General features: G+C 42.9%; 1 protein-coding gene across 5 annotated transcripts in view; it reads left to right on the forward strand.

Annotated features, from left to right (window-relative positions):
* Nucleotides 1-17,595, forward strand: part of abca2 (ATP-binding cassette, sub-family A (ABC1), member 2) — a 460,895-nt gene that overhangs the window by 428,282 nt on the left and 15,018 nt on the right. For all 5 annotated transcript variants that reach the window (XM_043719911.1, XM_043719914.1, XM_043719915.1 and 2 more), the window contains 3 exons: nucleotides 3,800-3,892; nucleotides 10,481-10,583; nucleotides 15,242-15,379. In XM_043719911.1, the coding sequence (XP_043575846.1) occupies nucleotides 3,800-3,892; nucleotides 10,481-10,583; nucleotides 15,242-15,379 (334 nt within the window). The remainder of the gene's footprint in view (nucleotides 1-3,799; nucleotides 3,893-10,480; nucleotides 10,584-15,241; nucleotides 15,380-17,595) is intronic.

The following is a 17,595-nucleotide window of genomic DNA, read 5'->3' on the forward strand; positions in this document are numbered from 1 at the left end:
AGTTCAGTGCACTGGACATGTTAAATTGCCCATAGAATCCAGAGATATGAAGGCTAGGTGGGTTAGCCATGGGAAAGGCAGGGTTACAGGGCTAGGGTAGCAGAGATGGGTGTGGGTGAGTTGTTCTTCAGAGGGTCAGTATAGGCCTGATGGGCTGAATGGCCTTCTTCCAGACTGTAGTGATTCTATGATCTCTTGGCCCACAGGCCTGCTGAAGTTAAAGCAGCAAGTTTCATTGTAAATATATCGCATTTCTTTCAACGAAATGGGCACAGTCTGAGCTTGCTCTGGCAATTCTTTTCACCGTCTCGCGGTTGATGTCAATATTTCTGGTCATACAGAACAGGAACAGACTCTTTGGTCCAACTCATCCATGCCAACCAAGTTTCTCAAGCTAAACTAATCCCATTTACCTGTGTTTGGCCCCTATCCCTAGAAACCTTTCCAATTCATGTACCTGTCTGAATGCCTTTTCCATATTGTAACTGTACCTACCTGTACCACTTCTTCTGGCAGTTCATTCCATTTAAGAATCACCCTCTATGTGAAAAAGTTGCCTCTCAGGTCCCTTTTAAATCTTTCCCTTCTCACCTTGAAAATATGTCCCCTAATTTTGAACTCATGGCCTCTTCTGATTTTATAATCTGCAAGAAGGTCACCTTTTTCACCTCCTACGCTCCAGTGAAAAAAGGTTCCAGCCTATCCAGCCCCTCCCTATAACTGAAATCCTCATTTCCCAGCAACATCCTGGTAAATCTTTTCTGCATCCTCTCCAATTTAATAATATCCTTCCAAAAGCAGGGCAACCAGAACTGGACACAGTATGACTGCTGGCACTGTAAAGGACAGAGATGAGTAAGAATTCTCACCATGATTCTCAGATACCACACACTTACTACTTTTAGCCAAATCCTTGTGTGGTTGTCTTAGAAAAGCATGAGATTCCAAAGTCAATTCAAGTTTGTGCCATAACCAAGTGTACTTCAACGTTGCAAACCACCAATGAACCAGTCCAGGAATTGATCGCAACCTGTGGGCATTTGCATGATTATTAGTCACTGGAGGAAGACGATTTGAGCTGTTGGGAGTTGTGCTTTTGTTATCTGCTGCAGCAAAGCAACTTTAATAAGCATTGTGCTTTCCACTGAAGGACAGGCATATCAGGATACAAATCTAGGCATCTGTGCTGAAACTCTCAAAGGCATACCACAGATGTTAGAAATCTGAAACAAACTCTTCCAGAAAATCCAGTCATGCCTGTGAGGATGGTGGAAAAAAAATTGTATGTAAAAAAAAAAAAATTCTTTTTCATTTAGTGCAAGAAATGGCTTTTTGACATTTAATTGCAATGTTGGTATATTTGAAATGCTTTAAATAAGCCTTTCAATCATTTAGTTGTCTTCATTTTATAATGCAGCCCCAATTTCGGTTTTCCTTTTGTATCCCTAATATGAGAACAGATGACCGTGCAGGTTCAGTTTGCGAAACTGTCAGGATCAACCCAATTATGATGTTCAACTGAATTATCCACGTGCAGCTGTATAATTTAGTTGGAATGCATAGTCAGGTGTAGTTTTATTTTTGTAACATATCCTCAGCATATTGTTCAGTGGGGTGAGATTGTGCTTTGTGACATTAATAATGGGCATCTCAACATTTGCATGAATTCAGTGTCCATTATTTTAACTCAGGTTAATCACTGTAAAAGAAAGATGCGTAATAAGATATTACCTTTTATGATATCCCTAAACATTTTACAGGAATCAACTGCTTTTGTAATGTTGTCAATAGTCTCATGTAGGTACCGTGGCAACCAATTTATGTATTGCCAAGTACCACAAAAAAGCAGAAAATTCTGAAAATATACTCAGGCAACCGTCTGTGTGGAGTTTGCACATTCTCCCTGTGTCTGCGTGAGTTTCCTCCGGGTGTTGTGGTTACCTCCCACAGTGTTCAGGCATGTGCCGGCTAGGTGGATTAGCCACGGGTAATACAATGTTACAGCTATAGGATAGGGGAGCATGTCTGGGTGGGATGCTGTTCAGTGGATTTCATGGTCTGAATGGCCTGATTCAAGACTGCACGGATTTTATGATATGATTCAAGGCAGGCAGTATCGATAGACAGAAAAATAGACATTTCAAGTTGAGGATGATCCTTTGTCACACGCACAAAGAATATGATCAAGACCAAGTTATCTGTTTTGGTGATGTTGTTTGAGGAGTATCAGCTGGACAGCAGGGAAGCATGGAAGGTGATTCTTTGCGATCTTTCACATCGTCTTGAGAAAACAGACTGGACTTTAGGTTAACATCTGAAAGACAGCCCCTCTGATGGTACAGCACTGGAGTATTTCAGCTGGGGACTTCAGAGCGGAACTCTGAAAAACCCAGAACCTTGTGGCTCACAGGCACGAGTGCTACCCACTGAACCACAGTGTAAATTTTATTGAAATGGATATAGGTCCCAAGTTAAACTAGCAGAAATAATACTTTCATGAAAATGTATTAACTCAAATCCACTCTACTATTGGAGTTTATCCCAAAACCCGATGCTATTATTCTGTGGAGTACACTGGAAAATTAAGTGAATTGAAACAAGACCCCGTTACTCTGGGACCCCGGTGTATGTTGATCTACTCAGGTCTGTCTGTTTGAGTGAATATTTTGGGATCGATACTTACCTTGGGCATTGCACAGCAGGCAGTATGGGATTTGCCCCACATTATTCACAGCACCTGATGTTAATATAACTGACAACCGAGAAACTGAATATCAGGAACAGAAACAGAAGTTGCTGGAGAAACTCTGCAGGTCTGGCAGCATCTGTGGAGAGTGAAACAGAGTTAACATTTCAACTCCAATATGAGACAACTTCAGAACCTGTAGTGATACCTGGCTCAAAATATTAACTCCATTTCTCCGTCTGAGACCTGCTGAGCTTTTTCAGCAATATGTGTTTTGGTTTCGGATTCCCAGCATACGTAGTATTTTCTTTTGAATGAATATCAGGTGCTGCAGGTAGAACTAATCCATTCGCACCCATTTTGCATCAGTTTGAATTTCTCCTCCTTTCTGTAAAGGCGCGGGCTGAAGTGGAGCTATTTGGAAGTGGAAAAGTTTCAGTAAGTGCAAACCAAATGGAAAATAAGGAGGCATATTACTGACAGATTCGCTCATCGAACTATAACAGGTCAACAACAGCAAGTGAATGAGTAGATGCTGATGTGAAGTTCACAATAATTATGCAAATGGCATTGTCAAATTTTACCAGACAAGCAGGACACATTACTGGAATAACATCACAGACTAGAATCCTGAGATTTACTTCTCCAATGGAAATTGAGAACATAATTGTTAACGTCACTTTATAATTGCCCATTAGGAGAAAGTACCTTTTGTGTGTTTAAAAAAATTCTGATGTCCATTTTTAATTTAATAAACATTAAGATATCCCAGTCAAACATTGTCATACCTGATTCAAGTATGTACATTTGTTGAGCAGAGACAGCTTCTGTATCTGACCACGAAATGTTTCCTGATTACATCAGGTGAGTATATTATTCTTCAGAATTGTGGCTTTCTGAATGAATATGAAACCACATTCCATCTTGTAAAAGTACAAAGGGTGCAGGTGTGAGATGTGATCTTTTCATTGCGATCATGATGATGATAAATAATTTGAAAAGACAAGCTGAGCTAAAGCAGAAATACTTTGTGCCATTGTTTGTCTGTGCTTTAGAAATTGGTGAGGGAGTGGGAACATGGTATCTTTAATCTGCTTCTTTTCATCTCTGCAGCATGGAGGAGTGTGAAGCACTGTGCACAAGACTGGCCATCATGGTGAATGGACGCTTCAAGTGTCTTGGCAGCATCCAGCACTTGAAAAACCGGTAATTTAACGTTCCAGCCATCCCCAACCCATCCTAATCAGACACTTAGCACTAAACCAGCAAATCAGCACCATTAGTCTCTTATGTTTACTAATCAAGGTTGCATTTCTTCCTTTATTTCCTTTGACATGAGGTAAACATTCTAAACTCAGAGAATTTGAATAAAATGTTCTTTACCAACTGATCATCATGACAACAGTGCCACTCACTCTGACACAACTTGTGTACTACGATACATTAATACCTCCTCTGTAAACACGGACATTTCCCATTGACACGGAGACTAGCACCTCCAGTGTACACACGGACATTCCCCATTGAAATGGACACTAACACCTCCAATACATACACCGATATTCCCCATTGATATGGACATTAACACCGCCTGTGTACACACAGACATTCCCCATTGACACGGAGACTAGCACCTCCAGTGTACACACGGACATTCCCCATTGACACAGACACTAACACCTCCAGTGTACACACCGATATTCCCCACTGACACAGACACTAACACCTCCAGTGTACACACAGACATTCCCCATTGACATGGACATTAACACCGCCTGTGTACACACAGACATTCCCCATTGACACGGAGACTAGCACCTCCAGTGTACACATGGACATTCCCCATTGACACAGACACTAGCACCTCCAGTGTACACACGGACATTCCCCATTGACACAGACATTAACACCTCCAGTGTACACACCGATATCCCCCCATTGACACAGACACTAGCACCTCCACTGTACACACACACACACTAGCACTCTAGTCAACACAGTGACAATTTCTATATAACATGGAGGTGGGGAAATGAGATGATTATTATCTAAGCACCCAAGTCTGTTTGCTATTCCCTGAGACAGGTTATTGAATTCTCAATGGCTAGTTTCTGCTCCCTTATTATCACTGGGTTCTGATTGTCACAGGTCTAGAATCTACAAACCATGACTAATCGGCCAAGTTTCACTTAGAGCACCAGTAGAGCGAGGCCTCTACCTGCCTCATTTACAACTACCTTAAAGATGTAGCCACCTTTACCACAACTGCAAGAATAGGGAAATCAGCCGAAGGTGATTTATGTTGGGTGAAAGGTTAAAAAGCAGACAAAAAGAAGGAGCAATTAACTGAGCAAATCGGAAGAGGTGATCGAAAGATTGACTTTAACAGCGCAGTAGTTTTTAAAAGTAGCTGGTGTGAATTTGACTCTAGCAGAGGGTTATACCTGAAGCAATTGTACTTATGTTATTTTCTGTAATGCAAGAAACTGATTGTGGATATTTTATTGAAGAATCCAACAACTAACTATAATGTACAAATACACTCCTCAGGCACTTGGGTAACTAGGCAAGCATGCAACTATTGAGTGGAGAAAGTGAGGTCTGCAGATGCTGGAGTCAGAGCTGAAAATGTGTTGCTGGAACAGCGCAGCAGGTCAGGCAGCATCCAGGGAACAAGAGAATCTGCAACTATTGAGTTAAGACACAGGACCATGCTTCCCATAGAGTGCCATGCTTCATTTGACCTAAGTCAAGATGAGGTATTAAGGAGAAAGTGAGGACTGCAGATGCTGGCGCATCAGAGGTGAAAAAGAAAGTGCTGGAAAAAGCACCCTGAAGAAGAGTCCTGCTCGAAATGTTCACTCTCTTGCTCCTCGAATGCTGCGTGACCTGTGCTTTTTCAAACACCATGCTTTATCTACCCTGAGATGGAGTATGAGACCACTATACCCTCAGGTCATGTGCTGTGATAGAGAGATAATATCGTGAGCATGTCTCTGAAAGGTATGCTGAAAGTGAGACACAACACAACAGTAGAAGGTTAGCAGAGTTATTCAGCAATGGGATAAAGGTTCTGCCATCATTGTGGACAATGTACGGATATCTCACGATTGTGTTTGTATTTTGAGATAAGGCTGTGGAAGTATTTGAGGACCAGAATTCTAAATACAGTGCATTGGAAAACCAGTGGTTGGAGAATAGGATGGAAAACTGGTAGGGATGATCACTATAAATCAATAAGGAGGAGTGGGAGGAGGGTGGTAGGTAAATGGAACTTAGTGGAGTGCAGGATCATAGCACTGCAGTTGAATTTTGAACATGCTGCAGTTAATTGATAACTGGACATAACAAAGTAACATGAATATGAAAGCTGAACTTATTGAGTGAGTGGTTGATGTTGAGGAGGTAAATGATTCTGCTTAGAGATAATATGTGCAGTTTGAAGCTCACCTGTGGGTTATGTCAAATGCCACAGTTCTTTAGATCTACGGTAGGGACCAAATATTGATGGTTTTTGCTGTTTTGAATTTTAATTTCTCTCAACTGATCTCAGTAAGACAGTCTATCCATACAGAGATCACAGTGTTGATGGAAGTCTTAGTGTTGGGAATCATCAGTATAAACCAAGAAACTGGCATTGTGCCAAGGCATGGCAATGAGGGCTGGCAAATGGATGGAGGAAGAAAGTGGCCCACGGAATCACCCTGAAGGTGGCTGTGCATTAGTGAGAAGAGCAGCAGTCTCTAAAGATGTGCCGGACTGTGTTAGGATCCATTAGAGTGGTAGCACCTCAGACCAGTAACAATTGGATGATCACAGAGTTGTTATGGCGTAGATTGAGGCCATTTGGCCCATCATGCCTGCAATAGCTCTTTCAAACAAGCATCATTGCCTCGTTCCAATCTCCTGCCTTCTTCCCATACCCTTGCTCAGGTTTTCTATCCAGATAATCATCCAATGCCCTTTGAAAGCCTCAGTTGAACCTGCCTCCACCATATTTCCATATACTTACTATTCACATAACGCCCTTACATCTTTTGCACATCCCTTTAAATCTATTGCATTCAACTCATTCTTGTTCCTTTTACGAGCTGCAACAGCTTTTCTCTATCCACTCTGTCCAGGCAACTCATAAATTTGAAAACCTCTATCAAATTTCTTCTCAACCTTCTTCTCTCCAAGAACAGTCCTAATTTCTTAAATTTATCTTCATTACTGAAGTTTCTCATTCCTGGAACCATTCTTGCAAATTGCATCTGCACGATCTCCAATGCATTCACATCCTTCCTATAATGTGGTGTTCACAACTGTACGCAATACTCCAGCTGAGGTGTAAATCTTGTGCAAGTTCAACATTATCTCCTTGCTCTTGTATACTATACACCTGTTAATGAAGTTAAGGACACTATGTTCTTTATTTATTATTCTCAGCCAGTCCTGCTCCTTTTAATGATTTACGCACGTACGTATGTAAATCCCTCTGCTCCTGCATCCTATTTTAGATTGCCTTTCAGTGTTCTCCCTACCAAAGTACATCATCTTATACTTGACTGTATTGAACCTCGTCTGCCTCATATCCACTTGTTTGTCAATGTCCTTTTGGAGATCAACACTGTCTTCTTCATAATTTACAATTTGCAATTCTTTCCAAGTTTGGTGTCTTTAAACTTTGAAATTGCCCCTTGCATACCAAGTTCCATATCATGAATGTATAGCAGGGAAACAATGGGCTGAGGAGTGGCAGATAGAGTTTAATTTAGATAAATGCGAGATGCTGCATTTTGGGAAAGCAAATCTTAGCAGGACTTATACACTTAATGATAAGGTCCTGGGGAGTGCTGCTAAACAAAGATACCTTGGAGTGCAGGTTCTTAGCTCCTTGAAAGTAGAGTCGCAGGTAGATAGGATAGTGAAGAAGGCATTCAGTATGCTTTCCTTTATTGGTCAGAGTATTAAGTACAGGATTTGGGAGGTCATGTTTCGGCTGTACAGGACTTTGGTTAGGTCACTTTTGGAATATTGCATGCAATTCTGGTCTCCTTCCTATCAGAAAGATGTTGTGAAACTTGAAAGGGTTCAGAAAAGATTTAAGGATATTGCCAGAGTTGGAGGATTTGAGCAATAGGAAGAGGTTGAAAAGGCTGGGGCTGTTTTCCCTGGAGCAGTGGGGGCTGAGGGGTGACCTAATAGAGGTTTATAAAAGTTTGTGAGAAGATTTGTAGCTCGGGTGCTCGTTGCTGTGGTTCTGTTCGCCGAGCTGGAAGTTGATGTAGTACATCAACTAGCCACGAAACGACACGACCAGCTATCCCTAGTAGCCACACACGCAGACCGACAAGCAACATGAATTTGACTGGGACAACACTACCATTATAGGGCAAGCGAAACAAAGAACAGCCAGGGAATTCCTAGAAGCTTGGCACTCATCCACAAACTCCATCAACAAACACAGCGACTTGGACCCAATATACCGGCCACTACAGCCAATATACCGGCCACCACAGAAGCGCTTCACAGGAGGCTCCCAAGCACTGAGGATGTCACCTAGACAGGGGACGAAACGTTTGCAACAAAAACTTCCAGCTCGGCGAACAGAACCACAGCAGAGGTTTATAAAATCATGAGGGGCATGGAAAGGATAAATAGACAAAGTCTTTTCCCTGGGGTCGGGGAGTTCAGAACGAGAGGGCATAGGTTTAGGGTGAGAGGGGAAAGATATAATAGTGATCTAAGGGGTAACTTTTTCACATAGAGTGGTATGTGTATGGAATGAGCTGCCAGAGGAAGTGGTGCAGGCTGATACAATTGTAACAATGTTGTAATTGTAGCAGCCTCCACTGCTTCCTAAGGAATGGCAGCTCATTCCTTACACGCAGCACCCTCTGTGTGAAAAGGTTGTCCCTCTCATCTTAAAACTATGCCCCTCTAGTTATAGATTCCCCCTACCATGGGAAAAAGATCTTGGCAATTCGCACGATCCATACCCCCTCATGATTTCATAAACATCTACAAGGCCACCCCTCAGCCTCCAATGCTCCAGGGAAAATAGCCCCAGCCTGTTCAGCTCTCCCTGTAGCTCAATTCCTCCAACCCCAGCAACATCATTTTCTTGCACCCTTTCAAGTTTAACAATATCTTTCCTATAGAAGTCAACAAACTCCAGCAGGTTAGTTAAATACAGTTTCCCCTTTAGAAATCTGTGCTGACTCTTCCTAATCAACCCACCCATTTTCATGTGACTAAGGGTGCAATCAAAGCCTGTGTTGATGTTGCAGAATGGTGAGACTAGACAATACCATTCACTTTGATCAGAGAGATCTTGCTGGTGTATCAGTTATGGGCCATAGAAACACCAATAAGACTTCTCTGAGAGATCTGAGCACTTAGCCGGGAAGTGATGACCTGTTAAAAGGCTTTGAGTCAAAATGAAGGAGCTTGGAAATGGAGCAGTAGGTATCAAAAGTGAGCTTTTTGAGATGAGTGAGTAAAAAAGTGGAGCGCTTTTGCACTAAAGGCAACCAGTAACACTGAGGTGCAGACAGTTAGTGAAGGAATGAAAAGAGCTGGGAGGGCATCATGTGGGAAAATATCAGTTTCTCCAAATGTTGGGAGTGAGAGGTAAGAGAGAATTTGCAAAATAGAGTAGGAGTTCGGTGGTGGGCAGGTGGAGAAGTAAAAGGTCAAATGAAAGGAAGAAGGAAGGGGAGTAGCAGTGGGAGTGCAACTGTAGATGGATTCAATATAACTCAGCTGACAGTGTACTTCGATTGTCAGATCTTTTTTAGCATTAGAATCCTGACATTTTTGAAACAGGCCCTTCGCCCCAAAAGTCCACACTGAACCCCTGAAGAGTATCCCACCCAGACCCATTGCCCTATGTTTTCCCTTGACTAATGCACCGACCTACACTGTTGCAGTGGTAATCACAGATAAACATGGTTCAGAGAATCCCTATAGTGAGGAAACAGGCTCTTTGGCCCAACAAGTCCACACCAACCCTCTGAAGAGTAACCCACCCAGACCCATTCCTTTACCCTATTATCCTATATTTACCCCTGATTAATGCACCTAACCGACATATCCCTGAACACTATGGGGCAATTTAGCATGGCCAATTCACCCTAACATGCACATCTTCGGATTGTGGGAGGAAACCGGAGCACCCAGAGGAAACCCATGCAGGAACTCCACACAGACAGTCGCCCGAGGCTGGAATCGAACCTGGGACCCTGAAGCTGTGAGGTAGCAGCGCTAACCGCTGAGCCACACTGTTGGTACAATATTTATATTTTTCTTCTCTCTCTTATCAGCTAAAGGAGTTCAACTGAATCAAAATGGTAGATCTGGGTCTAAATAAATTGTACGTCTAAAATATGAATTTCTTTTAAAGTGCACACATCCATCGTAGGTTTTATACGAGCGGGCTTTTTTTTCAAAACGTGTTCATCTACATGTGGATCATGTCTACGTCTGAGGTAGAAACATTAAAGAATGGAGCAAGAGTAGGCCATTCGGCCCTTCGAACCTATTCCGCCATTTAGTATCATCATGGGTGGTCATCCAACTCAGTCTCCTGATCCCAATTTTGCCCCATGCCCTTTGATTACTGTAGATCTAAGAACTATATTTAGTTACTCCTTGGGATTCTGCCCTTTGAGCCCCATTTAAGGTCAATGCAGGTGCACAATTTCTTCCAAACTCCGCGTCACACAAAATTGTGGATGTACGATGATGGTCATCTGATGTTAAGCTGGATTCAGATTGATCACCGCTTTTGGTTTGCTTCTTCCCAAGGTTCGGCGATGGCTACATGATCACTGTCCGTACAAAGGCTAGCTTGTACGTGAAAGAAGTTGTCCGCTTCTTCAACAGAAATTTTCCTGAAGCAGTTTTAAAGGTAAGAATTTGGCCGAAATCTATCTTCTTGCTTGATTTGTCCTTATGCGTAAACAGATGCAACAGGGAACACTGACACTGACCCTTTAAACAATTGGTGCCATAGTATGTTGTCCCTATGATCCTTCCCAATCCAACAGCTTAAATACACTCATCCTGGAAATGTGCCTTGGTTTGTTTGTCCAACTGAGATATGTATTGCCATCTCACTTGCCTATTTCACACTGGCTGGATGACGACCTGACCTGTTTCTAACTCTTCCAAAGTTTAGGAACAAGTTCAAATCTGCCGCAACCAATTGTGATTGTTTCTGGACAATTACCTAGCTCACTGGAGGTGGAGGAGGCTCCATTTAAATCCCCGTCCTCAAAGAAGGAAAAGCAATCACATATAAGGAGACCATCAAAGTGATCCTTTAAAGTTGATTGTGACCTGTAGTGAATAGAATGCTCAAAATTTCACTCCAATCTTCTCATTCGTTGGTGCTAAGATGTTGCTTTGTTTCCTTAGCAGTAAATTGTGACTAATTCATTTCTGTCAGTTTCCCGAGAACGATTCAGCCAAATTTATGAGCGCAGATTCTTCAGCAACCTTCAGAATTTTAATGTGAGACAAAGTAGGCAAACTGCGTGTGACAAGGTGACATAAACAGCAATGAATCAGATTAACTGTCAGATAATCAGTTCTTAGTGACTTTGGCTGAAGGATAAACATTGGCCAGGGCATTCTGTTTAAGTGGAGTCATGAAAAGTTTTGCGTTCGCCTGAGATGGAAGACTGAGCCTCGGCTTAATATCTTGCCTGAAACACAGCACCTCCAACAGTGCAGTGCTATCTTGATAAGTATCTGCTTAAATCATGTGCTCAAGTCTTGAAGGGGGGTTTGTAACGGTGACCTTTAGCAGTAGAGTACCATCACTCCTGTGTAATTCAGTGATGGACAGTGGTGTTATAGTTCCACGTTCTTTTGTATTTATGCTTACAAGGCGCTAGGGGTAAATTTAAACAAAGGAAAAGCATCTTTGCCAACTTTATTTGGATCTTTGAAAACCAACATCTATGAAAGGTCAATCAATTACCATGGATTTTGAGTACCTTATTTTAGAATCATAAAATCCCAACAGTGCAGAAAAGGCCATCAAGTATGCACTGACCCTCCAAAGGATATCCCACACTATTCTTATAACCCCACATTTACCCAAGCTAAATACCACCCTGGCTAATCCACCTAAAATTCATAAACCCTGGACACTATGGAGCAATTTCCCATGGCCAGTCCAACAGGCCTGCATATCTTTGGACTGTGAGAGGAAACCAGAGCACCCAGAGGAAACCCACATAGATATGGGGAGGATGTGTAAGATCCACCCACAATCACCCGAGAGTAGAATCGAACCCGTGTCCCTGGCACTGTGAGGCGGTAATGCTAACCACTGAGCCACCTGGCCACCCCTTTTATTTTGCGAATAAAATGAGATGCCATTCAGCCTGCATCTGAGGACTCATGAGGCCAGTGGGATACTTTTTCTGTTCTCTTACCTTCCCCCAACTTCACCTCTGCACCAACCATGAGAGCTCCTGTCTGGAATTCAATCGTACATTCAAGAGAATTGGCCGTAGTTTGAAAAGAATAAAAAAGATAGTGTGGCTACAAGAAAGAAGCAGGTCAGTGGAATTAATTAAGGAATAGTTACAGAGAGCTGACACAAGCAGATGGGTCGACTAGCTGAATGGTTTGAGCATTATGATTTTACACCATTTAGCTGCAACTACTATAAGCCATCTGTCTATAATTAACTGCAGTCCTGTAGGGACCATGGATATCTTGCTGTTTCAGAGAACAAGAAGTGGCTAAGGATTAAAGAGAAGACCGTTCTGAAGAAGAATCGCTGAACTCCAAGAGTTAACTCTGAATGCTGTCCACATGATGCCAGATCCACTGAGACTTTCCCGCAATTTCTGTTTTTATTAAGGATTAAAGGGCCCCATTTTTTATATAGAGGTTGACTGGCAGGAATCTCCCCATTGTCACCACCTGCCATGGGCATGTTGTAAGGTTGGCAGGTTGACTGGCCACGTCATGAGCACCCCCTTCATGCCCTAGAGTGAAACTTGAGCTTGGAGCCCAGTCTCAGAGTGGGGTACACTCTCCCTTACACAAGCCCTCCCCTGAGTAAGCTATCAATGAGCTGCAAAATGACCAAGGTCGCACTGTAGTCGATGGAGCACATTTATTGCATCATTTTACTCCACCTCTTAAATAGGAGTCAAAACGTAAAACATCTCATCTACAAATGTCGTAACATTTTGAAAAGAGCAATATGCAGTGAATAGTTTACATACCTTCTGCTGCTGTACACGCCTTACTTCATGAAGACTACTGAAGATCTCCATCCTTAACCTTAGCTCACTCCACCCTGCCTCAGCTGAAATCCTCTTTCCTGGCTTTGCTGCCTCTTGACTATTGCAGTGCGCTGCTGGCTATCTCTTCTTCTACCCCCAACATAAAAAGCCATTGATCTAACACCATTAACTTTGTTTCTCTGTGACATTCTGTCATCACCTGCAAGGTGATGTCATCATGAAAGGAGCAGAATGATGACCAGTCACCTCAACTCAGAATAAAATAGGGTTTAACTTTAGGTTCCACCCTTTCAATTTTTGGTTTGAACCTCTTCCTCTATTGAGGCGTAATTTGAAATAGGTTTGTACTTTCAAAAAACACAACAGAACTTCCCAATGCAACAAGAGGAAGGGAACAGGACAGCTACTCATTCTAGCAGAAGGGGATATGTGTGCTCAGTCTGGCTGTCTCTGCAATGGTGTTGACTATGCTTTTTATTTTGAAACAGTCAACAGTCTTATGCCGTCTGGCCCAGTGGACACAGCCATCTACTTGTACCCACTGTGCTGGAGGCTGAGCATCAAATATTATGTAAATCTGATAGACCTCCCATTGTCTCTTAGTGCTTGTTCTGCAATACTCCTACTATAGGATCTGGCTCCATTTTTTTTTCTCCACAAATATTTGTCAGAAACACACGCAGTTGGCCCTAGTTCCTGTGCTGATTAGTCAATCTATAAATGAAAGGAGAGGTAGGCCTTGTTCAGTCTCGGCACCTGTTTGGTCCTAAGACCCTTCAGTCACAACTCCATCCATCCAGTTGATGGTGGCTGACATCTGTGGGGACACTTGATTGATTAGAGGCCTATTTTGGCGGAGTCAGTTCAATTTGAACCACTGGCAATGGAGGAGAATTGCTAGTCTGGTTGTAGAGAGAATGAGCCTGGGAGCCAGGATTGGAGAGGCATAGTCCAACTGATTATAACGTGAGTCAATGTCCAAGGAATAACTCATCCAGAAACACAAAGCAAAGTCCAGGAGTTGGGGATTGGGGAAAAAATCAGTATTTAGCAGTTGTCTTGCATGGAGTGAGCACCATTTGTGTAATTGAAGACTAGAAATGCAAATAGTGAATGCTGACTGTGCACATCAGCATCTATCAAGAAGAGATTTGGAAAGCTCAGAAAATTGAGGGATAAAGCAGTTCAATAGTTTAAGGTAAATAACTACTAGGGTTGTGATGAGCTTATATTGGAATTTAGCTTGAACTCAGCCGGTGTAATTGTGTCCAGCTCTGGCTGCCACACTACAGGAAGGCTGTGAATGCTCTGGAGAGTGTGCAGAAGAGGGTTTGCAAGAATAGTTCCAGGGACAAGGCAATTCAGTTACATGGAAAGATTGGAGAGATTGTGACTCCTTTTTTTGGACAATGTGATGGATGTTTTCAAAATTATGAGGGGTCTGGACAGAATCTATAGGGAGAAACTGTTTCTGCTCATAAATGGATTGAGAATCAGAGAGGCGCAGTGTTGGCATCTTGCGAAAGAAGCATATGAGATCAGGAATTTTTTTTTTTTACACAGCGAGTGGTTACGTTCTGGAATACACCGCTGAGAAGTATGGTAGAGACGGGTTCAACCAAGGCCTTGAAGAGGACATTGCAGGGAAAAGGCAGGAGAATGAGACAAAGTTAAGGTGCTCAAGGAGCTGGTGCAGACCCCACAATGGGCGAAGTGACTGACTTCTGATCAATCATAGTTCTATGATTCTATAATGTGGGCACAGTAGCTCAGTGGTAAGCACTGTTGCCTCACAGCACCAGGGATTCCATCCTGGCTGACTGTGTGGAGTTTGCACATTCTCCCCGTGTCTGCGTGGGTTTCCTCCAGGTGCTCAGTTTCCTCCCACAATCCGAAGATGTGCAGGTTAGGGTGAATTGGCCATGCTAAATTGCCCCATAGTGTTCAGGGATATGTCGGTTAGGTGCATTAATCAGGGGTAAATATAGGATAATAGGGTAAAGGAATGGGTCTGGGTGAGTTACTCTTCAGAGGGTTGGTGTGGACTTGTTGGGCCGAAGAGCCTTTTTCCTCACTGTAGGGATTCTCTGAACCGTGTTTATCTGTGATTACCACTGCAACAGTGGACTCATTCCAATTGTTTTGCCAATTTCAGAAATTCCATTAGACTCAAAACAGTCACTCTCCACAGATGCTGCCAGATCTACTGAGTGTCTCCAACAATCTGTTTTTTATCTTAGATTTCCAGCACCTGCTTACATTGCTGTCATCTGATTGAATCTTTGCTTTGTTCTAGGAGAGACACCATACCAAAGTGCAGTACCAGCTGAAGTCGGAAAACATCTCACTGGCTCAGGTTTTCAGTAAGATGGAGCAAGTGGTCGATGTATTAGGAATTGAAGATTATTCCGTCAGTCAAACCACGCTGGACAATGTGAGTAAATCCCACAGCACGTGGCAATCAAGGGTGAAGATAATTTGTGAATCTCCGGCAACATTTCTTTGGTAACTGGTGGTATAATTAACATTCTTCCAAACTAATAGGTGACATTCATGAGGCAAAACCATGAAAACATTCAAGGATAAATTTAATTTTTGTTTGGTCAGTTTCATGGGTACAAAATTGGTGGGCGGCACGGTGGCACAGTGGTTAGCACTGCTGCCTCACAGTGCCAGAGACCCGGGTTCAATTCCCGCTTCTGGCGACTCTCTATGTGGAGTTTGCACATTCTCCCCGTGTCTGCGTGGGTTTCCTCCGGGTGCTCCGGTTTCCTCCCACAGTCCAAAAAATGTGCAGGTTAGGTGAATTGGCCAAGCTAAATTGCCCGTAGTGTTAGGTGAAGAGGTAAATGTAGGGGAATGGGTCTGGGTGGGTTGCGCTTCGGCAGGTCGGTGTGGTCTTGTTGGGCCGAAGGGCCTGTTTCCACACTGCAAGTAATCTAATCTAATCTAATCTAAAATGAATCTTGTCACCACAAACAATTTTTCTCCCATCTGCTGTGATCCAGTAAGCTTCCGTCTGTAACGCACACGCGCACACGCACACACACAGCTTACATTTACTTGCAGCCTATAGGTTTTGATAAGCCAGCCAATATTAAGCCCTCTTAGCATGAGACTCAGGTAAGCCAAAAGCAAGTGTATAGCTCAGAGAGGGAGTTTTACATTATGGTTGCTTTTCCATTTTTGTGGTTCAACTGACAAGTCAGGTAGCCCTTACAGTCACAGATCTATATAGCACGGAAACAGACCCTTCAGCCCAACTTGTCCATGCCAACCAGATATCCTAAATAAATCTAGTCCCATTGCCAGCATTTGGCCTATATTCCTCTAAACCAGTGTTTCTCAATGGGGGAGGAAGCACCCCCTGAGGGGCGTTTGCCTTCCTTCAGTGGGTGTTGAAGTCAAAGGGGGCGGTAAGGGGGCACTGAACAACTTTGTAGGGGGCTCACCAATCACTTGGAAGACTGCCGTGTCCTTGAAGGACATTGCTGTATGCAGATGGATAGTCTCATAACAAGATAATGGGTGGCATGGTGGCACAGTGGTTAGTGGTTCAATTCCTGCCTCAGGCAACTGTGTGGAGTTTGCACATTCTCCCCGTGTCTGCATGAGTTTCCTCCGGGTGCTCAGGTTTCCTCCCACAGTCCAAAATTGTGGATTAGCCATGCTAAATTGCCCATAGTAAATGAAGGAGTAAATGTAGGAGAATGGGTCTGGGTGGGTTGCTCTTCGGAGGGTCGGTGTGGACTTGTTGGGCAAAAGGGCCTGTTTCCACACTAAGTAATCTAATCTAACACGAGTCTGTTATTTTCCCTGCACCCATGGAGGCGTGCGCTCTGATTGGTTGCTGTGCTATTATTGATAGTCTTCTCTGTGAATAGCAAACTATTTGAACTCGTTCGCAGTTGGCACTGATTCTACTGCCGCGTTCAATATCACCTAACCTGTCTCACTTCTAGGAAGACAAAACGCAGCTTTTCAACTGTTCTACCGGGTGGCACATTACAGCTAATTAGCTAATCAAATTTTGGTACTTGTCTGAGCATCTTAAAATTATCGTGATAAGGTAATACCCATGATTCCATCAGGGCATTCAAGCGACAGTGTAAAAATGGCCTCATCGAGTAAGAAAAAGTGCAAGCAGAATAGCATGGACTATTTGCCATATGGGTTTATTCAATCTCCATCTAATAAACAGTTACCACTGTGCTTGCTCTGTGAACGAAGTTTCTCCAACGTGGCCATGAAGCCTTCCCGTCTTATTAAACATTTGGAAAAGAAACACAGTGACAAAAAGGACAAAGATTTGGTATATTTTCAAACATTAAAGAATAAATTCAATCAGCGGCCAACTATTTCCACTGCTTTTTCAAAGATGGGAGCCACAAATGTGGATGGCCTTGTGGCATCATACAACATAGCGAAGCTAATTGCAAAATAAGACCCGCAATCGCATGGAGTGTGGTGACCTGAGATTGCTTCTGACAAAAATTGTACCAGATGTATCTGATTTAGCAAGACAACATGAACCACAAGGATCGCATTGACTATTTTGCTATCACAGACTAAATTTTATACAGAGTGAGCCAAAGGTAGGTGGACAGTAAGAACAGTAATACATGATAACATTTATTTTTTGTTGTATAT

The sequence above is a fragment of the Chiloscyllium plagiosum genome, chromosome 30 (genome assembly GCF_004010195.1).
Source record: "Chiloscyllium plagiosum isolate BGI_BamShark_2017 chromosome 30, ASM401019v2, whole genome shotgun sequence".
Taxonomy (NCBI): Eukaryota; Metazoa; Chordata; class Chondrichthyes; order Orectolobiformes; family Hemiscylliidae; genus Chiloscyllium; species Chiloscyllium plagiosum.